Raw genomic sequence first — 25861 nt, forward strand, 5'->3', positions numbered from 1 at the left:
CTTGCAATTCAACTTTCTAAACCAATCACTATAGTATCTTTACTTTGTTATATCTATCTTTTATAGTATATCTTTAACTTTCAGAGATTGCACGTGTAACCATTAAATATAAATATCGATGATTTTGTACAGAAAAATTTAGGATGCGTTTGGTTGTGGAAAACTGTTTTCATTTTCTATGAAAATGTTTTCAGAAAATAGGGTTGAATTTTCATTTTCAAAGAAAACACGTTTGGTTGGAACGGATGGAGTTTTCATTTTCCATCTTAGAAAAATTTTGGAAAATTGTAAAAATCACTTTTATAATTTACGTACAATTTGAAAAACTGAAAATTTTCATTTTCTTTGAAACTTTGGAAAACTGCACAAACCAAACGCGTTTTCAAAATTTCCGTTTTTCTTGGAAAATTTTCCACATCCAAACACACCCTTATTGTCACAACTTAAAACTATCTATATATTTTGATTATTGTGATCAGCATAACAATTATCGATGACACTGTATTAAACATTGCCTATAATTAAACATCTTACTAAAAAAACTAATCAGACATATAAGTTCTACAAAAGGATATTGCGTCATCTACCTAGTAATCAGAGACAAACAATATACAAAAATACTGCATGCATGATGCTAACTTAATATTCAATCCAAGAAAACAAAAAAAAAAAAAAAAAAAAAAAAAAAGGTTATTTTGTAATTATAAATCCAAGTTTAATAAAATGTTACACTTGTTATGCACAAATTCGTAGTATATTGTTACCTGTAATTTGATTTCTAAATATATATTAGGCTCAAACCAAACCACATAAACCGCACAAAAAGGAAAACCAAACATTATAACCTTTATAATATACAAACTTGTAAAAGAAACCTTTGCTTTGCATACATTCCTAACCTAAAAACATTATGTAATGAACTTGACAGAATAGAATATACAAACCACCATCAATCCAAAAAGAAAAGCTCCAGTTTATGGTAAGTTGATGATATGTGAGAATCAATTTTATTGATAGAGAAAATTGAATCAAATTTTAAAATGATGAAGAAGATACAAGTCACCTCCAAACAGTCTCATTTGCATCAGTGAAAATGGCATTGTGATGTTCTATCAGACACTGTAAAACCTCTATGCCACTGAAGTCAATTCGCACCCCATCATCCAATGGGATTGCTGAGGATACATCTGAATCTTCACTTTCATCTGGATGGAATTTTTTACACCAATAAAAAAAATTAAAATTAACTCCCAGATTCTAGCATCATTATGGTTTAATAAACAAAGGAAGAAAAGCAGATTGTTATTCCTGGCATTAGAGAGAACACAAACCTGCAAGCATATCCCATTCATTATAGTTTTGTACAGAATCAAGATTTGCATTGGATTGAGTCTTTGAAGGCTGATTCCAGAACTGTTTATAAGTTTCTGGTGGTTGTCCCTTCTGCCACATAATGATAGGAGCCATCTCCATAGCAAGGCTTCCAGCATCCATCTAAACAAAATATAACTTATAATGATTTATTTGTAAAAGAAAAAGTGAGAGAGAGAGAGTACCTTGTTGAGAAGTGACTTCTTGCTAACACGAAGCAATAAAGCAGTAATGAGTTCAAGTGTCATGTAATTAACTGTGGGAAGCTTTTTCAATATGCTTCTCATTAGTGGGATGCTGGAACGGGCCCCACGCACTTCATTGTGGAGGTCTGGAGTGATTAATGGCTGAGGAAGGCTTGCAAGGTAGCACTTCACAAGGGCAGCAACGTCAATTGGGTTCACATTTTCAGGTAGTGGTGCATTCAAGTCTGTAAATAGTTAAGTTTTCACAACTCACAATGAATTATATAAAAAAGATGGATGAAATTTGGAGTAGTGTTGGTACCCTTACCCTGGTTGTATAATGAAACCAACTGCTGAATGGCTTTCTTGTTCCCTTCAGACTTGAATAAATCAGGTGAGTTTAATCCTGATAATACAAGATAATCTGCACATTTGATTAACAGAAAAGGAACAGGCTTGCTGGATTCTTGCCTCTGTACTGTAACCTCTATTGGAACACCAAACACTAAACAAAAAACAATTTCATGTCAATTTAAAACACACACAAAACTTTTCTTTGAGTACTTATGTAAAAAAATTAAATAAACTTACCATCAGTGCTTGCAACACCCTTTTGCCATCTTTCAATATCAGTCAACAGAGTTTTGCTCTTTTGGGCAGTCTTCTTTGCCACCTGGAGAAAAGTCAATGATAAAATTAAACCATAAATGATTAAAGGTGGAATAGTATTTAGTGGTTAGTAGTTACCTCTTCTACTTTGGTTTTCCCTACAACAACTTTCTCTTTTGTCTCTGAAACACCTTTTCTTAGAAAGAAGCTTGTAGTAGCAGCAGCATTGACAAGTTTTTCCTGCATTGCTTGTCTTGTGGATGGCTGTTGAAAGAGAGACCATCTGTTTTTCACCACAGAGCCAAACTTTCCTGCAGCTTCTGAAACATTGCCTTTTGCATCTTTAGCAACTTCACCAACAAATGTTCCTGCAGACTGTCCAGCTTCTTTCAGTTTTATCCCTGCATTGTTTGTTTAATTTATGAAGAAAAACTCAGAATTGTCAAGTGAAAGAGCACATAAGTTAAGTTAAGTTAAGTTAAGTTACCTGAAGATGAGAAGAAACCACTGGCCTTCTCTTGCCATTGAGGCGAAACGACTGAAGGCATTAAGCTGATTTCTTTTACACCAATGTAAAAGAAATAGAAACAATCAGCGAATAGAATAAGTAATTAGCAAGGTTAATCTTTTGTGACTATATGTTGACAAGAGTTTTTATCACTAAGGATAGGATCAAAGTTCCAGACGATGTATATTTATTAACTTTAAAAATGTTTCAGGCAAAGCCAGCCAAACAGAGTGTAGTTTCTTGATCACTAGACAAACAATCTAGAAAGAAGAGCAGTTTTTTACAATTTGAGTCTCTCTAATTTGAAAAAGAAAGTAATATGATCATTGGGTTGTTATGATTGCTTTTAAAATATCCACGCAGCGTACGTAAGTACTCTTGGAACAAACAAACTAAATCAATTTCAATTTTTCAATATCAAACGGAGATGATCACATCAATGATCGCCAGAAAACTTCGAATTCCACAGAGAACAAAAAGATTCAAGAAACTGAAGAACCGATTAGCCACACCAGTTGTATTCTTATTCAATGATGAAATACGTGTTTGTAAACAAACTGAAAGCAAGCGATCAATCTTCAAAGGTATATATAGAAACGCATATATATAACAACAGATATCATTAAACAGTAAAGATCAAAAACTTACGAAGAACGAAACCCTAGAGAGTTGCGAAAACAGAATAATTGAATTGAGGGTTTACCTTCCGATTTGCGGTTAATGGATACTAAGATTTCTCGCAACGAATCTTGAGGAACAGCTAAAATCAAAAGCTTTTAGAGAGAGAAAGAGAGAAAGACGTGATCATTCGAGTTCTTTTGTGGGGGAAAGTGACAGTAGGCAAGAAAATAGACCATTGACTAAAGTAGGATGACGAGTCAGCAGAACAAACGCCAATAAGGCTGCTGGTGTAGGAGTTTTTGGTGGACTAGAGAATATGGTAACGTAGCTCTATTTCTGGATTTTTCCAACAGATTAACGGTAGAGAAATTATTAAATAATTTTTAATTTCTTGTTTAGTTTTTGTTTTGAAACTTGGTATTTTGTTACATTTACATGATCGAATTCATCATAATATGCATTTACATTGGATAAATGTCTAAATAATTTGATATCACAAAAGAAAATGTTTCGAAAGGGCTTTCCTACTCATAATGATACCAACATAATTTAATCAAAATTTACAAATCGATAGTATCAACTAAATTCACTTTTTTAAGTTCATAAAATTCATGCAACATGTACTAGGGTTTGAAATTTTCTTTATTCGTAAAAATTTGAACGCTTTTTTTACTTGTACAATTCTTTGTACAATTCTTAGAGATTTGGTTGATATCCAAACATCATTTAAACTAAGTAATTATCCACTTAAGATAATTGTCTTTGTATCATTTTCTTCTAAATTTAAAGCTTTTGGCTTATTACAAAATAAGTTCATCTCTATTGGTTTCTAATTAAACCATCAAGTATTGATAAATAATTAAACTCTAGCACCAATCTGAATGGTTGTATTTGTTTCCAAAATACACAATTTTTTCTATCAAATAACTATCAAGTGTAGATGTGTGTCAGTGTGAGGTTTGGGTTGCAAAGAACTTTTACATATAAATTACATTTTTTTGTTGCAACTTATTTGTCTCAGCATAAAAAAATGTATTTTTGTGTTTGTATATTTAAGTTGTTTGGATTTAATATATGATTTTCCTGGATTATCCTAAATTTGATTTCATAATACCCAATGCAATAGGGTCAAAATACAGATTTTGAAAACTTTAGACACATTCCTTGAAATTATCCAAGTTACTTGTTGATATTCCTTCCCCTACTTCTCTAACAATGAGATCAAAGCAAAGCATCCAACTTTTTTAATCTTCAAATGTGCCAATGCTAGCAACTATTCTTTCAACATTGAAAACATCATTACTTCAATACCTAACTTATATACATTTCATATTTTTTGAACAAAATCAAACGTATTTCTAGTTACAGTTAGCTGACTTTAAGCTTTGTTAGCTCAATTCAATTTACAACAAATCCTCCAAATAACACAAATCTTCTTTTTATCCATACCAAAGATTACAAAAATGTAAGTTTTTGTTAAAAGGTTGCCTTTTCCCTTATATTTGCATCAACGCCATGGATGTAGGCATCCTATTCCATTGATGCTCTCACAAGATTCTTCTGAGATATGATCATATAAATCATCTCTATCAAATCCCAACTTCAAGAAACCAATCCTCTTATGTATCATGGAACACCAATATGTTGAATATTCAAATTGTCAAGATTCTGGGATTTTTCAAACATGATCATGATAGTCCCCATTGCTGTCAAATTTCTTCAAGTTTCTTACAGATTTGCTTTATATCAGGCCTGAGAGAAGGCGATGGAGAACAACAATTCATTGCCATCGTGAACAATCCAAGAACACGTTCTTCATTCATCAAACTTCCATCACCATTATCTTCATCAACCAGAATATCAGGATGATACAAATCTGATATCCGGTTATCCAAGATTGCAATCCTCAACGAGGTTGCCAAATAAGAATCTTGATTAGGGTTTCCTTTCTTGTTCACTGCTTCCTTTCCCGTAAGTAATTCTAGTAAAATCACTCCGAAGTTGTAAATATCAGTCGCCTCATTCGTTTCTTCCATTTGCATCAATTCAGGTGCTTTATACCCTTCAATATCAGCTTCTTCTAGCATTTCTTGAGCTGCATCTGGTTTCAAGAAAGTGTGTAGACCAAAATCCGACACAAATGGCTGGTGATTTTGACCCAGGAATATGTTCTTTGACTTGAGATTTCCATGGATTATCGGTTTTTGAAACCCCGTATGTAGATAATCTAATCCTCTAGCAATCCCCATCGATATCCTACAAATGACTGTCCATTTATGACATTCGTCTTCTTCATCTGCCAAAAATTTTGAAAAAAATTAGTATCTCAAAAAAGAAAAAACAGAAGGGTAGAAAATAAAAAAGATTACCTTTGATGAATTGAGCCAAATTTCCCATTTCGTAAAAGGGATGAACAAGAAGCTTTTCACCTCTACGCCCAGAATAGAACCCACAAAGAGGAACTAAATTAGGATGCTGAATTGAGCCAATAAGTTGTACCATAGGCATCAAATCTTGTACCTTTTCTGTACAAGTTGGTCTCAGGAACCTCAAACATACGATTGAATTATTCGTTGCCAAATTAGCTTTGTACAAAGTCCCGTATTTTGATTTCCCAATAACTTCACCAGGGGCATCGAGTATATCAGCACAAGTCAGATCTTCACCACCATTAAACCTTATTAAATTCCCATTTATTTCCATTTCTTTACTACTTTCAAAGCTTGATTCTGTGTCCCGAGATTCATCATTTCTGGACCCTTTTCTTCTACAGACACAAATCAAACCCAGGAAAATGAATACAACCAACGAAATTGATGAAGTCGCAATAAGAATAAGCTTGTGGCCCTTCTCCATGTGGGTATACGATCAAAAGCTCAAAGAATCAAGAACATTCAAACCCATAAAAAAGGGTAAAATGGCAATCGGTGTGGTGTCTAAAATGCTAGTTCGACATGGGTATATAATAAAAAGCTCAAGGAATAAAAAACAATCATATACCCATGTTCAGAAAGATCGAAACTTTTCAAGAAAAATACTATGATCCTTTTACCGTTCTTGATGAAGGTGAGAAATGCAGGTGCAATGAACAAGAGACATTCGGTTTATTCAAACAAGAAATAAGGATTGAGTGTAAGTTTATGGATATTCTCTATGTGGGTATATGATCAAAAGCTCGAAAATATTCAAGAAAAGTTGGAACTTGTTTAGGTGTTGTTGGAAGAAGGTGAAATTCGTTCACGGGTTTAAGTATTCTCACCCACTTTGGCTGATTTGAACAGATAAGAAATGTGGATTTTTTGGTGTCATGACAGAAATAGAAAGTGCTAATAATTCTGTTTGGAAGATGGACTTTCAGAAAAGAGTCTTCTGAAGAAAGAGGAAAGAGACAAGAGGAGGGATTCTTGACTAAAGAAGGAGATTGGAATGTCTAGTTTGAGAATAAGGTTAAGGAATCGGATTCAGTTTCAAGTTTCAAGTTTCAAGTTATCCAAAAGCCACAACATATAACTTAATTTGGTTTAGAGTCTCCATCTTTGAATTAATGATATCTTTAATTATATGTGCGATTTCAATCCACGTCTATTGACGTCGAAAATAAATGGTAAAAGTAAAACAAAGTACTTATTCATAATTCTATTGATTGAACATTTAATTGTTTTCTTTTCCATTAAGTTTTTCTTCTCTTTAAAATCGTTATTTTTATTATTATATAAATTTCACAATGTTCAAAACAATTTCAAAGACGTTATTGATTTTTGATGGTACAAAGTTTTTAAGCTATGACTATTTATGTTTAACAACATATTTTAGAAACTATGTCGTTTTTATGGTAATAACTTTTTAAACACGAGTTTCATAACATAAAACTTATTCATATTTTATATTTATTCTCAAAAAAGTAGCCACCATCTTAGAAAGTTTTTTCATCTCAAAGCCATTAGTTAATATTTGATATGTGGCTTCACAAAAGTCAATCATTTATAATAGCTATCAAAATAGATTGCATTGTTGGCAGGACCGTTCCAAACATATTTTGGGCCCAGGACGAAAAAAAAAAATAGATCCTTAAAATACACAAATGTCATCAAATTTTTTATAATAACTTCATAATCGAAAGAAAATTACTTGTACTATCTTTTAAATATAACAATTTTTATAAAAAAAAAAATTAAGTCCCTTTAAAAGATGAGCCCTAGACGGTCGTCCCTATCGCCCACCCTCTGGAATAGGCCTGATTGTTGGGAAAATATTTCGAAATTTGTATGTGATATTGATATATTACGGCCATAAATAACAATTAACCATTTTCTTCTATATCCGGTTTTTAAAATATAAAGATAATAAAAATAAAATGTGTAATTCATAAAACCAAATTAACATTACAGGAAAAGAAAAAAAAAAAGTCGAAGGGGATAAATAAGTCAATAGTTTCATTGGGAAATGGTGGTAAAAAGGTATTATAACACATTAACTTTCACTAAATATTAATTTATCCTTAATTCAAAAACTTATATCTTTATTAAAAAACACCTACAATTTGGAATTGAAATAATTTATAAAATAAAAATCTTAGTCAAATTGTTTAGTGGAGATTTGGATAGTATGAGGGTAGTTGGAGGCATGTATTTTAGGATGTTGGTTGGACAATATTCCGTTCAATAATCAATATGATTGTTGAAATGATCCCAATATATATTTCTTTTTTATCAATTTCAAGTTATATATATATATATATATATATATATATATATATATATATATATATATATATATATATATATATATATATTGTTAAGTTCATATGAGACGGCCTAATTTTGTGAGACCGTGAGACGCAATCCTAGCCTCTCATTTATTAGATAAAACAAAAACATTTTTAAAATGCAAAATAAATACCAAAATAAATACAAAAAAAGCATTTTTTTACATATTTTAGTAGAATATTTAGAATATTCTATATATCGGGCAAATCTAGTAGAATATTCTAAAAATTCTAAAAATCATATTAGAATATGTACAGTGAAATATTCTATTAAAATATTTCATGTATATTTCAAAAAAATGGTAATTTTTTTTATTTATTTTTAGTTAAATTCCGAATAATTAAAAAAAGAATTTTTGGATTTTTCCTTTTATTTTACATTTTAAAATTATTTTTAGATTTGGTCTCACGGTCTCACAAAATTAGCATGGTCTCAAATGAACCTAAACCTATATATATATATATATATATATATATATATATATATATAGGCTTTGTTAGGAACAATAAAATTGATGGTGTTTTGGCAGTAATATTCCTCCATTTATAGTGGTCTCTCATATTTTGGCTTTGTTGCTGTGCATTCTTTTTCTGGGTAGTTTTTTTCATTTTCTACAAACATTATCGAGACGTGTTTCTCACTTATTTTCTTCACCGATTTCCTAGTCAATCACAATTCGATTGTTGTTCCAACTCCACCGCTTTGAATCATCAACGGTAGGTCTAGACTCCACCTACATATATCATAATCATCTCTAATTAAAAATTTATAATTACAACTCCAAAGATGTTAAGCTAACCCCCTTACTAATTCTCGGAAAGGGTGAAAGACCATTTTACCCCTCCATGGTCTCCAAAGTCCACAACTTAACCAAACCCTAAAAGTTAACGGAAGTCAACACTTAAGTCAATAGCCCATGTTGACCCAACTCGTCGAGTGCATCTATTCGACTCGTCGAGTTCCTTCTGTTCTCAGAAAAATCGGGAAAATCCAACTCAACTCGCCTAGTTGTCTCACAAACTCGTCAAGTTTGTACAACGTTCAGTATATCGGGGAAAACCCTAATGAACTCGTCAAGTTGGCTAACCAACTCGTCGAGTTTCTTCAGCCTAAGTACTCATTCAGGCGTTTTTAAGCGAGATTAAGGCCCCAAACTCTAGATCTAGCCTTCTAAGGCTGAAATACCATGTAAAGTTGCAAGCTTGCCAAAACAAAACTCAATAAAGGGTTTAAGGCATGGAAGTTGGCCAAAGCTTTGATAAAGCTTGAGTCTTTAGGCCTAAGGGACCTAGTAGTGTCCAGATCTGAAGTCTCGTCTTCAAAGCATGCTCAAACAACCAAATGACTCAAAAAGAAGCTAGAAATGTCCATAAACTCTCTAATGGAGAGATCTAACAAAGACGTGATCAAGGTAATAACTTTTTTACCTCCAAAGACTCCTTGTTCCAAGTCCTTTACTCTTCAAGTTTCTTCAAAGAATGCAACAAAACCCACACTCTTAACCTTACACACTCTCAAAATGGAAGATAGCTTGATTAGAATTTGTCTCAGGGTGATAAGGTGATGAGGGAGGCGGGGTAAAGGTCTTAAGATCCTTTAAATAGGGTGCAAACCTTGAAAATTAGGGTTTTTCACACTCAGCTCCAACTCGTCCAGTTGGGAACTCCAACTCGTCGAGTTGATCCTAAAATCAACGCGGCCATCTAAATTTCTACTCGACGAGTTGGGGTCCTCTAACTCGTCAAGTTGCCCTATCAATATAGACATAAAACAATTTAATTTATACCTGGGAGTCAGGATGTTACAGTGGTTGTCTAGTGTTTTCTGACACGAGTGTGGCGTCGGCCTAGTAGGTTCCGGCCAAATAGTTGTGGTGTACGTGTGTTTTCCGGTAATATATGGGAGGGACGAGGGTGACAGTGAGGTGCTTAGAGGGTGAGGGATATGGAGGTTGGGGCCCACATATATTATTCAATAATTTTTTAGTAAGTTAATAATAATAAAAGCATTTAAAATAAAAAGGGCATAAATGCCATGTCATTTCAGCCCATCAATCCATTTGGCATGCCACCTCAGCAGGTTACCTGCTAAAAAGGTAAAATAGGGGTAAGTTGATTACAATAGTCGGTTTCTTGTCCTTTTTTTTTATTAATGAAGCTAGTTGTAAGACTCATGTATTACATTAGTTAATTTTAAATATATATATATATATATATATATATATATATATATATATATATATATATATATATATACTAGCCGTTACCCGCGCACAGCGGCGGGGACAAATAGCTTCGTTCAACGATTTTTTTTTAAAGAAAAATGTTATGTTCCAAAAGAAAGTTCATGTCGTGGGTGAGAGGAAGGGCGGTAGTCGTGATAGTGGTTGATTGAATGCGAAAGGAGGCAGAGCGGCTGTGGTGGTGGTGGTTATACTGTCTTGGTTACTGGTTAGGGTTCTTCGAGAGAGTGTGCATATATTTCTTATTTTGAAGGGATTACGAAGATAAATATTATGAGATTGTTTGTTACCAATGTGAGAGAAGAGATCCTCTATAAATTGTTGACATTGACCGCTTCAAATGGTTGAAGTGTTGAGATTGACGGGTTCAATTTGCAAATGAATTTTTCTATTAATTTGATACGAGATTTTTAAGGGATAAAGGATATGGTTAAAGTTTTAATATTATTATATTATAAATGGGTTGTACTTCAAGCTTAATAGTTTGGACGTCTTAAAAAAATAATATTATTATATTCAATCTATTTATAGAAATAGTTAGATTTCTTTTATAAGTAGTAAAGATATATATATATATATATATATATATATATATATATATATATATATATATATATATATATATATATAAGTCTAAATATTTGAAAGTTTAAATTTATAAGAAAAATAATAAATTGTTATAATGAAATTATTTTTTATCTTTTAAATTTAAACAAATAATTTAAAGAAATAAACAAAAAAGACAAAACAAAACTAATGAGCGTTAATTTTAGAAAATTTGAAATTAAAAAGTAAAAAAATAAGTTTATTAATGAAATTGATATCTCTTTATTACTATATTACAATTATTATATTAAACTATTATATGAAATTTAATAAAATAGAAACACTCATAAAATAACATATGAAAAAAAATTTAATATAAAATAATCACAAAATAACATTTAACAAATTGAATGAGAATGTGAAAAAAAAAATATATGACCAATACTAATTGATTTATGACCAATCATAATTTCGTTCCCCCTTAAGTCCATTAGTTTCCTTAACCCAAAACTCAACTATCATACATTTGACAGTTTATACCCATTTATTTAATTAATCTCTTTTGATCACCAAATTAACCCCTAATTGATTTATGACCAATACTAATTAAATAAATATTATTTCTCCTTTAATATATTATTCTTATAATATATTAACAAACCATAATATTCTCTCTTTCTCCTTAAATTACCTTGTCAAGTTGCTTTGGAGAAGGCAACCCAAAAGGACCATGCACAACCGGGTCAAGTACATACCAAATATAATTATGGACTTAGACACTATTCCAACACACATGAGTTCTACAAAGCACAAAACAAGCAGCATTCAGGCATTGAGCAACCTCCACCAGCTCATGAAATCACTCTAGCATACAACTTCGATCGCTCTATTCACAACACAAAAGGCATCACCGAACTCATGCAATCCTGCCTCTCAACTCCTCGGAGATCTCTAATTATACATATGTAATACTACCAGTTCATATAATAGGCATAAAGGCATCTCTCCTAAGCAGACACACTAGCATGAAATTCTGAGCAAATCCCTATCCCTAAATTAACATGCAGTTCTATCAGGTCATAATAACAACACATAATCAAGAGTATTTTGGGAAATGACCGCTCAGGCTCTAGATGATTGTAGACACTGCTTCATCTCGTTTCCTCTTAAAATCGTTTTCTCGTTTAGAAAATCATTTTTTTTTTTGAAAAATTTATCAAATCCTCAGTTTGAGTCCAGACATATCCGATGGTACATTTGAATCCCTCAAACCAAGGCTCTAATACCAACCAACTTGTAACACTCTAAATTCTCAAATAAAAATTTCACCCCCTCCTTCTAATCCTCCCCTTCCCAAGAAGCAACTGCAGCTCCATCACTCTATACGACACTTCAATTCCTCATTTACTTCAATTTTGTCAAATCTCATTTCGCTTATCTCGAAAATTCAGAGAGAAAGTATTTGCGTAAATCACCATCGCCAATGAAGATAATGCCTGAATTTGGTGGATTTTATCACTGTCGGTGCTTTCCTAATCGCCATAACCGGCGCTGAAGATCCATACAGTATCAAACAATGGAATGTCACATATGGCGATATCTATCCACTCGAAGTTTGTCAACAGGTCGATATATATCCAATCACTCAATAAGTTTACTCTAATCAACATTTTTTACGTTTGATTTCTCAATTTTGTGTTTAAAAAAAAAACTTACTAAAAGTTTCATCTTAATAGAAACAGTTAAATTGTCACACACACACATACACATTAACTAGCAGAAAGAATTTTCAATGATGATTAACACAGACATTAAAAAAAAAAAAAAAAAAAAAAAAAAAAAAGATAAACAAACAATCTGAAAATAGGTTTTTTATAAAGTTACCGAAAGGATTGAAGTCTGGGATTGAGTGGACGATTTTTTAATGTGATGATTGAAGAGCTTGGAAAGACGATGATGTAAAGGAATGATTGATATCATACATATGAAGTATATATAGAGCAGAATACGATCAAATTGACCTAATAATTAAAATTAAATGTAATAGATATCATATCTTATATATGAAATCAGATTTGATAATAAGATGCTCTTAATAGGGTGGAGTGACTTTTGTTTTGATGTCTGGTGCAGGGTATTTTGGTCATTTTTTGTCTCTTTGTAGTGTATACATGTACGCAATTTATATTGGCAAGGGTATTTTTGTCCTTTTTTGTTTTGATGTCTGGTGCAGGGCATTTTGACTGCATATTGGTCATTCTCAACCAGCTTTGGACCCATTTTAACATATTTTGACTGCAATTTTATCTCATCACAACTCCTCCAAGATTTTGTATTTGAATCATAAATGTCAAAATATAAAATGGGTCAAGAGAGATGAAGCAAATAATTCATTGGAGTACAGGAGGAACTTAGAACAAAGATTGGATAAGCAGTAATCGAAAAGTGCTAAATAAGTCCCTGATGTTACTGGTTTGGCAATTTTGACCCTTGTTGTTGCTTGATCTTTTTTTTTTTTTTTTTTTTTTTTGAGGATTTAAGCAGCAATAAAACAAAGTATTTATAGGAGTTGCAACATTGTGAAACTATATTGCAGCCTTGACAAGTGTATTGATCTCTTTTTAGACGAAATTAGAGTGATTTTGTATTTGTCTCTTTCAAACCTTCATTGCTACCATTTTTCATAACATTTAAATTTCAAAGAAGAAACTGAAATACCTTTTTCTATAAGGTTGGTGAGGGCATTTTCGTCGTTTTCACATTGTTTCCTCTTGTTACAAATTCAATTCACAAGAAAACAGATTTCGAAGAATGCATATATATATTGGCGATGGCATTTTCGTCCTTTGAACATACTTATAACATGAAAAAGAAAAGTACAATGCCTTAATATGTAATTTTTTGGAATTTTATTGCACAAACCTTTTTTTTGTACTGTACTGTTTCAAAACGTTTTATTTTCCTTCGGTTATTGCGCGCGCGCGCACACACACACACACACACACACACATATATATATATATATATATATATATATATATATATATATATATATATATATATATATATATATATATATTGGCGATGACATTTTCGTCCTTTGAACATACTTATAACATGAAAAAGCTAAGTAGAATGCTTTAATATGTAATTTTTTTCGAATTTTATTGCATATATATATATATATATATATATATATATATATATATATATATATATATATATATATATATAAATATATATTGATAGTAAAAGTCTTTAAAAACATATTTGTATGTGCAGGTAGAGGAGGATGTGCTACTTACGATATTTGAGATCAAAGCCTCATCAACTAAAAATACTTAAAATAGTGCCACAGAGAGTCAAGATGAAGCTGCAAATACCATTTTTCGTCCTTTGCAAATATCATTTCTTTTTCATTGTCCTGTATTGTTTAGAAACATATTTGTTTCCTTCTTTTATTGCATTTATATTGGAGATGACATTTTTGTACTTTGAACATACTTATAACATGAATGACATTTCGTCCTTTGCAAATAATTTTTTTTGTCATGTACTGTTTAGAAACATAGTTGTTTCTTTCTTTTATTGCATACATACTTTTGGAGCGGACATTTTCGTCCTTTAAATATACTTATAACATAAAAAAGAAAAATACAATGCCTTAATTGGTAAATTGTTTGAAAAACATATTTGTTTCCTCCTGTTACTCATATTCTTCCTTTGAACATAATTACAACATGAAAAAAATAAGTACAATGCCTTAATTGGTAAATTAAAAACAATTTGACTGGTGCAAAAATGACATTTCACATTGTTTCATCTTGTTACACATTCAATACACAGGAAAACAGATTTCGAAGAATGCATGCATCGGTTTCATACCCCAAGAATTTACCATTTTATTTAATTTCTTCATATTTGATATATCTTTTCTCATATCGAGAAGATATACTTATAAAAGGAAGAAGAAAAGAACACACATATGCCACACACATATTAAAAGAAGAATATTCTAATTACAATCATAACCCAAAAAGCAGTCTTTACTTAAGATAGAGAATAACAGCGAAAATAAACCAATAAGTATCAATGTTGGAATAGCGAACACCATGATGACCAATACTACCAAAGAGAATCCGAAAAAAAAAAAAGCTAATTCAAGAATATTGTTGATTCAAAAATAACAATCTGAAATTACTTTTCGAGCTTTGGTATTAATAGACATGTGTTGTCATCCACCTTTGAATTCAATCGAGGTACCTTGGTGGACGAATATTACTGAATGAAAGATACACAAGCAGATGGCAAACATTAATTGGTAATTTAAAAACAGTTTAAGAATATTACCGAAAAAAAGCTAATCCAAGGTTTTTATAAAAAGAAAAGTACAATGCATTAATTGGTAATTTAAAAATAGTTTAAGAAGATGGTAATTTAAAAACAATTTAAGAATATTACTGAAAAAAAAAAAAGCTAATCCAAGGCTTTTATAAAAAGAAAAGTACAATGCATTAATTGGTAATTTAAAAACAGTTTAAGATGGCAAACAAAATATTACTGAATGAAGGATACACAAGCAGAACTTTAACCTAAATAATATAATGAAGAACTGGAGATTAAGAAGATGGAAAACACAGGCTTTGGTTGGTAAAGAAAAACACAATTAATAAATTTGAGTCGTAATGACTAATCTAATATTTGAAAAAAAAAATTAATAAAACATACTAATGGGTGTTTAGGAGTGTTTTTTTAAAATGACTTATTAAACCCCATCATAACTATTCCTTTTTGAAATTCATATTGTTAAGCTTTGAATGGAAAATAGGGAAAACAACAGATTAATCAAAAAAATTAAGCTAAACTTCAGGAGCGTTGTAGTCACACGTTGGAAAAAAATCTAGAAAAACATGAAGCGAAAGGTTATACAATAGCCTATAGATCTGCAAATATATTACCGAAAAAAAGCTAGTCCAAGGTTTTTATAAAAAGAAAAGTAAACCAATATATAGAGAATAGCAATAGCCTATAGATTTGCAAATATATAGACACGACATTGAAAATTTCACAATAAACATCACCCATTATATGTGGTTTACTAAATCTCAGGTTACAAACTTCAAGCTTTTACGATTAATATTGGTTTCATGAGCGCAAGGATACAAATCCTATATTTGAATATTAAACCTTAAATTCGTAAAAATCCAGGCAGGGGTAGGGGTATATACGGTGATTGAATATTCGATAATTGAAGTGTCTATCCAAGGGGTTAACCTCGCCATGTTCTGTCCTTCTATGGGAAACAGGCGCTTACATATACACATTGAGAATCAGAAACTTACCGAAAGGATTGAAGTCGCTGATTAAAGTCGCTTATTGAATATCCGATAACTGAAGTGTTGATGATGCAAAACCTTGGAAAGACTGATGCTGTAGAGAAAGTTGAAGTCGTATGTTTCAAGTATATATCGAGTATAATACGTTCAAACCTACGTAATAATCAAAATTAAATGTAATCGATCTGATTGTTATGGATACCATAATAACATGCTCTTAATCGGGTATCTAATGAAATTGAGTTAATGTGTACAGCTGTTATTTGCAATTAAAATTGAATCAAGACAGGGCGTTATATGGTTTCCATATTCAATTCGATATCCATATTCTATATTCCATATTTCCATATCGAATCCTACATGAAACAAAGAAGGGGTAAAACCGGTATTTTACATTGGCAGAAAACTGAAGTTTTGAAGGGACACGTGGACATATGGTTTTGTTTATTATATATATATATATATATATATATATATATATATATATATATATATATATATATATATATATACACTAGGTGTGAGTCCCATGTATTACATGGGTGTATTTAAAACAATTAAATATGTATAAACATTTGAGAAAATTTGAATTTATAAGAAAAATAAGAAACATATTGAATAACTAAAATTAAAGTATTTTTTTCTCTTTTAAATTTAAACAAATCATTTAGATAAAATAATCAAAGCAAATTAATGAAATTTTATATTAAAATTTTGAAATTATAAGGAAAGTCAATTAATGAAATTAATATGTATTTATTATTAAATTTAAATATCATATGAAACTTAATAAAATAAGAAAACCACAAAATTACATATGGAATAAAAATTAATTCAAAATAACCACAAAATTACATGTGGCAAAATGAATGAGAGTGTGACAAGTGGCAAAAAAAACTTTCATTTATTAGAGAAGATATATATATATATATATATATATATATATATATATATATATATATATATATATATATATATATATATCAGATACCTATATGTGAAACCCTCTTCTGCACCGTTAACCTATCCACGTGTACGAGAAACTTCCCTGTTTGCATGCTTAAACTCCTTTCAGCTCCAAATACTGGGATTGAAGAAACGGTATCGTTTGGTGCTGAAAGCTGCCATCCTGCTTGCTTCCAATCAGCCTGACATCACGATGATGAAGAAGACGTGGTGGTGGGTTTTACTTGTTGGCAGTGTCGTTTCTCCCGATGCTGCTTGCCACTCTTGGATCTTCTTTAATCGACACCTCTCCTTGATTGCAGCCGACTCGCCATCCTACCATAAAGAGAAAAAGCCCTAAATCAGGTACCCACATAATTTCTTCTTCTTCTTTCTACGATTCCAAAACATCATATTTAGGAGCCGACGTAGCTTATTTGTTAATATGAACTTGTGAGATTCTCATGATCGTGCACTTTCCACCGCCTCTATTTCCAATCGTCACATCTACCTTGAAGCTTCTCTGTGTATACAAAACCTAATTTTGAATTTCTATTTCTCTTTCCCAATCGCAAGTAGGTATCTCTCCGTTCTTTATTAAAAAAAACTGCAATTATTTTTTTGGTTTTGCACATAAGCTTCTTAAAATCCATCATCATTCTCTTCGAAAAACCAATTCAGTTGCCTGCTTGCTTCAGGTCATCCTGACCTCTCGCTGATGCTGGAGACTTCAAAATTAAATAAGATCCATTCACCGCCACGTCTGGTTGAATGTGGCTGAGACACCCTCTCCGATTTCATCTGTACGCCATGCCGACTCTATCTTTATTCTCTATTTAATGTTTGTATTATTGCCATGTCGACTCCATCTTTATTCTGTATTTAAGGTCCGTATAAATTCATATGTTTTATTTATTGTTTTTATAATCCAGGTTTGTATTGCTTACTTTTCGTTTCATTTTTGAAATATAGGTTCTGTGAGTTGCCATCGAAGCCAAGTTAAGCTAATTTGGTAACGATATTTGCAGGGGAGTGGGAAGACCTCTCTAATTTGTGAGGTTTGTGTTTAGTCTCTCTTTCCCCTCTCTCTCTCTCTCTCTCTCTCTCTCTCGAAGAAAACCCAACCTCATCGCCTTCAATCGCCCAACGCCATGGGTGAACCTGAAACTTCTCAAAGCAAAATTTGATGCACCACAAAGAAAGATACGGAGAATTGAAGACGGTTATCACCAAAGAACATATGGAAGCGGCTTTTTCTAAAACTTTTACGCCATCCGAGGTAAATCCATATCTCTTTATGTTCGATTCATTATAATAATCGTATTTTTTTGTTGCGTGTTTTACTATCCACCAGGTTATCACCATGATATAGTAGGATTTCCGAATTTAAGGTTACTTTGTAATAGTCCATATTTGAGGTTTCAGTGTGACAATTGACGCAAAAGAGGGTTTGTTTTTCTGCAAGTTAACATGTATTAAAAACTAATTAATTACCTACATGCTTTTCACACCTAACGTACTCTGTTCAGCAACCTTATCTCTCCTAAGAACTCTATCAGATCACTTCATCCCTTTCTCTCCCACCTGCTTTAATGTCGCTTTTTCCTTCTTGTGTAACTGAATGCATACATAAACACTGCCAAAACCCTAGGTAATCAATTTATAGTGTTTTGTTCATATATACTTTATATGTGTAAACAATCATAAACAAAGGCACGATATATCTTTAGGATAAACAAATTCATTTGGTTAAAATTTGTTTTTCACTGTTTTGAAGTTGAATCTACATGGAAGGTTTTGACTTTAGATGGATGGTTCTAATGCAAAGTTTTATCTAAAATAATAATAAATAAATGAATCCTTAATAACATAGGGAGAGAAAGTAAAAAAGGTGCCAATGCAGCTAAAAGATGCAGGGCACTGAGCAAAAAAATTGTCTTGACAGATGCTGTTAAATGTAATTATCTATGGGATGAGCAAATTTCATGACATGTTTTTCCTGATTTTACTAAGTTATGCTTCCATACCAAGCCCCAGAGACAAAGGAAGGTAAGAAAATGTTATCGGTCAATGAATTCAAACAAAGCAAATGTGAATTACTAGCATCAATATCTATAATTGCTTAATGGTTTATGTTATAATTGGCTTTGCACAACCATGTAGTTCACTATTGAAATCACATTTTATTGGCTGTCAAGATTACATGACCCTTTACATACAGTTGTGGATGCAAGTATTAAGGAATGAGAAACCACCAAAGTTTTTAGTTTTTATACTATGTGACAGGCTAAAACTTTTGTTTATTTATAATTTCCCCCCTACAGTTTCTATATTAGCAATAATCCAATTCAAATGTTAAAAGAAAGGTTTTGATACATCATGTATAGGTTTTTGACATTTTAAAGGGGTTGTGCCAATATTAAGAAGAATTTGTTTGAATATTATAAAAAATTGAACACTAGCTATCACATATCATCACGTACCAGTAAGGGTTCATTTTAATCATATTATGCATGTATGATTAATTTCATTAAACGTTTTTTTGTATGCAACAAAATAACAAACATATATATATATATATATATATATATATATATATATATATATATATATTACTTTTTAAGTTTTATTTACACGTTTATGTATTTACTATGTTAATTCCTATTCGTTGGTACTTTCGACAAATATTTATCCGTCAGTAATGCCCCTGATTTTAGCAGCGTTGTGGCTCTAATGAACCAAATCTTGGATCCACCATTGTTTATATACATTCAATTATTTAGTTAAAAGAAAAGTGTAAATGTAAAAAAAAAGATAACAATGTACTTTCATTTACTTGTGTATTATAGCATGCTACTTTCATTTCTTTCCATTACAATAATGGATTATATATATATAGTTATTACGTACACTTTTCGAAGCACAAAGTTTTAATTATACATAAATTCAAAGTACGATGTTATATTTAGGTAATTTTACAAAGTATAATGCCTAATAGGAGAGAACTATGAAACGCAATGGTATAATAAAAAAAATAAAAAAATAAAAGTAGGATTATATAGTAAAGATGTTTATTATGTTCAGCCTTAGTATAATTACTCACCTTAGTTAAACAAATATATTTAGGGACAACATATGTTCGGTTGTCACAGTAAGAAGCGGTCTCTCCTTTACCTCATGTGATGTATATTTGTGTTGTATTTTTCTGTTGTGGTAAATGAGTTCCTATATAATCTCTATGCAGATGGTGGTTTTTTTTTTGTGGTGGAGTAAAGTACTTTGACCGACTTATGAAGAACCAAATTAATGAGATGGGAAAGGCAAACTACTCATACAAAAATCAAAAAATTAAGAGACTGAAGGTAGGAACTTCACTCTGTTAATAATTTTTTTTTATATATATTCAATCCTTCATAAATATTGTTGTTTTTTATTATTATTATCTGCCTATGTTTGTAAAACGTGTGTAAACACAAGAAGAGAGATTGGATGACATCCGTCTAAAAGATATGCCAAAACGCTTGAAATTGATAAGATGATAGCCAATTTCATGTTATGTACATATTTTAAAAATTCATTCCTTTTCTCTTTAATTTAAGTTTTTACCATTCCCTGATAGATAAAAAAAAATGGTAATGGATAATAGAATCAAACGGGGTCAAACGATGTGTAATAAAAATTGGAAATCATTATTAGAAAACAAATAATCTTTTTTGATTTGTTATTGAATGACATCCTTATTTTGGGATGTACTAAGTTACATATTAACCATGGATTTCTCAATTCCAGTCCATGTAAACTTTTAGAATTGTGGTGATTTGTTTCTTAAGTTATAGCATACACCCGTCAATCCACTAATTTGAATCTAGGTATAAATCCTACATCTTGATCGTTAGGTAAAAAGTCAAATGACGCCTCTAGGAGTTTTAACCAAATCAATTGGCTATTAGGCGACAAGAACAAGGGTAAATATGTAAAATGGACTTATTTTTTTATGATTGTTTTTATCATATTTATTGTTTAAGCCATCTTTTTATACCCTTTCTGATTGAACACCACTTTACACATATGACCCTGGAAACTTGGAGTGGTGTTGGTCTTTTTTTCTATTTACCAGGTTTTTTTTCCACTTCAAAAACATTTTAGTTGGTTACAATGTGTCCAATTTATGATTTTAGTAATAAATCATTTCCATTTTATTATCAGGGAACCCGGACCGAAGGGTATGGCATGCCCAACTAAAAATTGGCACGGCAGGTTTAAGGTCCTTATATAACAGTATATTATATATTCTCCAGGTTGGGAGCGTGCACCACATGTTGCAATATCTTTGTGTAGTATTTTGACAATGTGAACGATCATTTATATGTTTTGCAACTATTAATGGAAAGCTTCTTTCTCTTAACTTGGAGTTAACTCAATTGTGTTCCTATCAAGGCATTCTACTATGGAAACCTGCATAATTATAGCATAGTACTTTCGTTTTGTTGCTCCACTTTAACAATAAGCACGGCCCTAAAAACCTCACTAGTAAGCATATACGATAGATGGGTTAGGGTTTCTAATATCAAGCCCAAAATAACCCCCCACGTGCCTTACATAGAAGTTAATGATTGAAACTCAAAGCTTACCTCTTGATCTCTATATTTAAAAGCTATTCCATTAAATCTAAAATTATGACATCAAAGAAATTAAAACTCAAAATCGAAAATTATGGACTCAAAGAAATTAAATTGTGATTTCTGTTAGGAGTTCATATATGATATGGATTGGAGTGATCTTCGGTAACGATGATGTGGAAAAGTTTAATACCTCGCTTGTCTTCCCATCATAAGCATCAATCCATTTTCCTCCAATTAGACCTTTGGTTCGCCATAATCCAGAACTCTTGAGCCTATCAACAATACTTTCTGTTTCCGTGCTCATCTGAGCCATCCGAGACTCCATTTAGTGAATTCATGAATCTATCCAGAAACCCTAAAAAAAATAATAACGATTAGAGTAATCAGTAATGCACCTGGCGACGAAGAAGATGTGTGAGATTGAAGAGTGGTGAAATTTGATCTTGTTGCTGCTACAATGAATTGCTCGTGAAAACATCGTCGTTATCATGGTGTATGGCTTCTAAAAACGAAAAACCCTCTTCTACCACCACGTATTTGACACCTTTGTACAAAAGGCAAAAGATTCAACTTCTAGCACACCACTTATTGCTTCTCCTTACACCAGTTGGATGATACAATTGATAACAAAAAAAAATTGAAATCCCACCAAATCCCTTCTGTCACAAAAGGCTACTCATCGATCAAATTTCTACGGAGAATGAAGCTCAGATCTAATATGTAAAAGTCGGCAATGGAGAGATGAGAGGGAAGAGGCGGATGTTTTTTTTAGTCCTGGATTCCATCGATTAGGGTTTAAAGGAAAGCGAGAGAGAGATTTTAGGAGTTAATAAAAAATAAGATAAAACCTAATGAGTATAGTACCTTTTAAGTAATTAGGAAGTTACAGTTTAATCCTATGATTTTCAAAATTTATATAAATGGACCGATAATATTAACCTTTGATTTTAAAATTTAGAAGCCTTAGATCTGCTCTCGCGTTCTCAACCTTTTAAGTGTTCTCATTTGATCCTACTCATATATATATATATATATATATATATATATATATATATATATATATATATATATATATATATTCATCAAACATATAAACCAAATTTCGTTTCCTATTAGAAATAAAAAAATATCTATTAGATTCATCAAACATATATATCAAACATATATATCAGATCCACCAATATATATATATATATATATATATATATATATATATATATATATATATATATATATATATATATTCATCAAACATATAAACCAAATTTCGTTTCCTATTAGAAATAAAAAAATATCTATTAGATTCATCAAACATATATATCAGATCCACCAAAAAATATATATATATATATATATATATATATATATATATATATGTTTGATGAATCTAATAGATATTTTTTATTTCTAACAGGAAACAAAATTTGGAGTGATAGAGTTTGAGTTGATTTTGTGGTAACACATAAAGTGTCTTTTTTAATCTTATTATGATGATGAACTTGAGTTGATTTTATGCATGAACTTGAGTTGGAGAAATTCATAACACATGAATTACCATTTTGTGAGATCATTAAGGCTTTTGATTTGATGCTTGAAGGTGAAGCTCTCTCATGCATAATTCGGATGAGTGAATAATTTTAATGTTATCGTATGCCTACAATGTTATACCACACTTTGGTATAAAATTTATATTTCGATCAAGTTTCATAAATTTTTGATTAATATTTATATTTCTATCAAGTTTCATAAATTTTTGATTAATAGTATATTTTAAATTAATATTACATGTATTAAATAATTTTGATTTTTTTATTAATAGTATACTTAATAAAAAGATTCTTGAGCATTGGAGTAAAATGGTAATTTTGCATCATTCAGCAAATTCAGTCAGATGTATAATCAAACAGCGTAGTTTCTTACTCGGTCAAAATTTATTACTCAGCCAGATATTTCTCGGTCAACGCTTTCTCATTCAGGAACTATCAAATGGGACCTATACCGGACCACAACGTGGTGATTGCCTATCGCTACGCGGGCCACGTTATTAAGTAGCAGCGTAGTCATGCATCTCGGTCGCGACACGGCGCTGCTGAAAAGTAAAAACCTTAATCATTAGGTTTTGGTCTATATTTAAAGGCTCTAATCCCTAAGGTTTGTCATTTTGAGCAGCCTCCATATCTGAAACATTTTCCCGCCTAAAACCCTAGCCTATGTTATTGGATTGCGAGCTTTTGGTAATGAGAAAGAAGCTAGATTGGTGCATTGGAGTGTGGTTCCTTGAAGATCCAACAAGATAATCTTCTTCTGGAACTTTTATAAATGAAAAAACTTCCACCTTTATATTTCCTTTGTGTAGATCTTGCGTGTTCTTGAGGTTTTGGTCATTTAACCTCATGATTCTTGGAGTTTGGGCATCTCTAGAATCTTAGGATGATTTGTGTATGATTTCTAAACCATTGAGTGATAGAAAGTTAGGGTTTGAGATTTTGTTAGAGTGGACTTGGAGAATGGATAAAGTTGGAAACTTTGTTCATGCAAAATCAATAGAAGGACCGGTTGACCATTGACCTTGACTAGTTGATCGTTTATTGTTGACTTTGAATGTTAACTTTTTGATTAGTTTGACTTTTGGTTAAACTTGAGGTTTTGAGTTGTAGACTATGGTTTGACCTCAAAATGGTTTACGTGGTCCGTGTAGTTGATATTGTGAAACGTCGAGTAGTTGGGATTTCAGCTATTTGATTTAGGTGAGTTTCCTCATTATACTACGTATGACATTATGTGTCATGGTATGTTAGATTGTCTTTATGACTAGACCTGTTAATGGGGCAGGTTTTGACCCTGATTCGCTCCAAACCCATACGAATTTTATGGGTTCAGATTTTAATTTTATATTTGTTTACTCGTTTACGACTTACGCTCGTTTACCCTTTTTTACATTATGTAATTTTACTATTATAAAAGTTTCAGGTTAATGAGTTGGGTATTCGTTGATTCGGTGGTTACGAGAATGGATTTGGTTATTCACAACCTAAGAGTTATTAGAACGGGGTGAATCATGTTTTCAATTTTTTAAAAGGGTTAGATTAAGGGTTATTCGCTCCAAACTTATTTCATTGACAGGTCTATTTTGTGACCTTTTGTATGAAAGATGATGGAGCCCATAGCAAATTTATGAAAGAGTATGGAGGCATATCACTTGCATGAAAGACTATGATGATTTCATACCATTTACATAGGTATGCGATATTTTAGGAAACTCATTAAACTTTGTACTTAGTAGTTTAAATTTAAATATTTTAGGTTGTTCTAGCAGTAAGGGAAATGACAAGACTTTGGATGCATTGCATCCATGGATATATTTTGGAGACTTCCGCACATTTGATTTCACTATCTTTTATTACATTGATTTTGATTATGATTCGTCAAAACTTGAACAATAGTTATTTATCTATCTTTTGGGAATAAAATTGGAAGGGTTGCTTTTAATTAAAATGAAAATTTTAATTTGAAATGTAGGGCGTTACATATTAGATATTCAAACGACAAGTAAACAATTCAAAAACTCGAAGAAAAGTAAATAAGACAATAATTACATGGTTCATGTGATTAGGATAATTATGTTATGTTCGCTAACAAACAAATCTCGAGGTCCATATGCAATTATATTGTGCTCTATATATAGAGTTAGGTAGAGAAAAATAAAATTACTCTAAAGAGTGTGTAACACTAAGAATGTTCACCCTTTGTTTGATGTTTATGTTATTCACCAACGTTATTGGAGTCCAATTTGGGACATCTTTGACCTCTACCACCATAGTCTCTACAACTCAACAAAAATGCAACATTCATGCTTTTTCTATGGAATTTATGTTTTATCTCTCTACATAAATATGAAATATCATTAGGTGGAGTAATAAATGAGAATACATCACACAAAGTTCTTATAAGGCGACATGTTCTTTCCATGACAGCCCTTTTCTTGACCTACTATCCGTAAATACTTGCCGACCTTTCGCAAACACAACTCATTTTTTCAGTCTAATTTCTTAGTTTTGTAATTTCATGATATTCAACTTGTCTTCATTCTAACACTCAATCAAATCTTAT

General features: G+C 31.4%; 2 protein-coding genes and 2 long non-coding RNA genes across 8 annotated transcripts; 1 reads left to right on the forward strand and 3 right to left on the reverse strand.

Moving 5' to 3' along the window:
• Nucleotides 1–812: 812 nt before the first annotated feature.
• On the reverse strand, nucleotides 813–3527 carry LOC145012440 (small G protein family protein / RhoGAP family protein). 2 transcript variants are annotated; one of them, XM_078971244.1, is made up of 8 exons: nucleotides 3377–3527; nucleotides 2653–2724; nucleotides 2304–2566; nucleotides 2148–2229; nucleotides 1885–2061; nucleotides 1557–1801; nucleotides 1332–1494; nucleotides 813–1205 (listed from the first exon to the last, which is right to left on the reverse strand). In XM_078971244.1, exons 2-8 carry the CDS (start codon nucleotides 2711–2713, stop codon nucleotides 1060–1062), a joined length of 1137 nt encoding a protein of 378 aa, XP_078827370.1. In that variant the 5' UTR covers nucleotides 2714–2724; nucleotides 3377–3527; the 3' UTR covers nucleotides 813–1059. The 2 variants fall into 2 exon arrangements, with proteins under 2 accessions (XP_078827370.1, XP_078827371.1); XM_078971245.1 differs by having other exon boundaries at nucleotides 2653–2717; nucleotides 3377–3509.
• Nucleotides 3528–4597: 1070 nt separating this feature from the next.
• On the reverse strand, nucleotides 4598–6946 carry LOC145008264 (putative kinase-like protein TMKL1). Its single transcript, XM_078966892.1, has 2 exons — nucleotides 5664–6946; nucleotides 4598–5590 (listed from the first exon to the last, which is right to left on the reverse strand). The coding sequence occupies exons 1-2, from the start codon at nucleotides 6148–6150 to the stop codon at nucleotides 5004–5006; spliced, it is 1074 nt and encodes a 357-aa protein (XP_078823018.1). The 5' UTR covers nucleotides 6151–6946; the 3' UTR covers nucleotides 4598–5003.
• A 7901-nt stretch (nucleotides 6947–14847) lies between these two features.
• Nucleotides 14848–22585, reverse strand: LOC145009236 (uncharacterized). Of its 4 annotated transcripts, none has more exons than XR_013663806.1 (6): nucleotides 22147–22585; nucleotides 21942–22055; nucleotides 18628–18765; nucleotides 17176–17465; nucleotides 16191–16278; nucleotides 14848–15129 (listed from the first exon to the last, which is right to left on the reverse strand). It is a non-coding gene; the product is annotated as an uncharacterized LOC145009236 (long non-coding RNA). The 4 variants fall into 4 exon arrangements; XR_013663805.1 differs by having other exon boundaries at nucleotides 18624–18765; XR_013663803.1 differs by lacking the exon at nucleotides 18628–18765.
• LOC145009237 (uncharacterized) lies at nucleotides 17615–20805 on the forward strand. The gene is made up of 3 exons (XR_013663807.1): nucleotides 17615–17704; nucleotides 17828–18408; nucleotides 20374–20805. It is a non-coding gene; the product is annotated as an uncharacterized LOC145009237 (long non-coding RNA).
• Nucleotides 22586–25861: the final 3276 nt, after the last annotated feature.

The sequence above is a fragment of the Lactuca saligna genome, chromosome 8 (genome assembly GCF_052625555.1).
Source record: "Lactuca saligna cultivar CGN05327 chromosome 8, ASM5262555v1, whole genome shotgun sequence".
Lineage (NCBI taxonomy): Eukaryota > Viridiplantae > Streptophyta > Magnoliopsida > Asterales > Asteraceae > Lactuca > Lactuca saligna.

Bases quoted from the DNA above. Each gene is read 5' to 3' on its own strand.
- LOC145012440 (XM_078971244.1), bottom strand. From the start codon at position 2,713: ATGCCTTCAGTCGTTTCGCCTCAATGGCAAGAGAAGGCCAGTGGTTTC. The intron at 2,567-2,652 runs GTAACTTAACTT...CAAACAATGCAG, and splicing joins TGGTTTCTTCTCATCTTCAG to GGATAAAACTGAAAGAAGCT. The intron at 1,802-1,884 runs GTAAGGGTACCA...AACTATTTACAG, and splicing joins GGTTTCATTATACAACCAGG to ACTTGAATGCACCACTACCT.
- LOC145008264 (XM_078966892.1), bottom strand. From the start codon at position 6,150: ATGGAGAAGGGCCACAAGCTTATTCTTATTGCGACTTCATCAATTTCG. The intron at 5,591-5,663 runs GTAATCTTTTTT...AATTTTTGGCAG, and splicing joins TTTGGCTCAATTCATCAAAG to ATGAAGAAGACGAATGTCAT.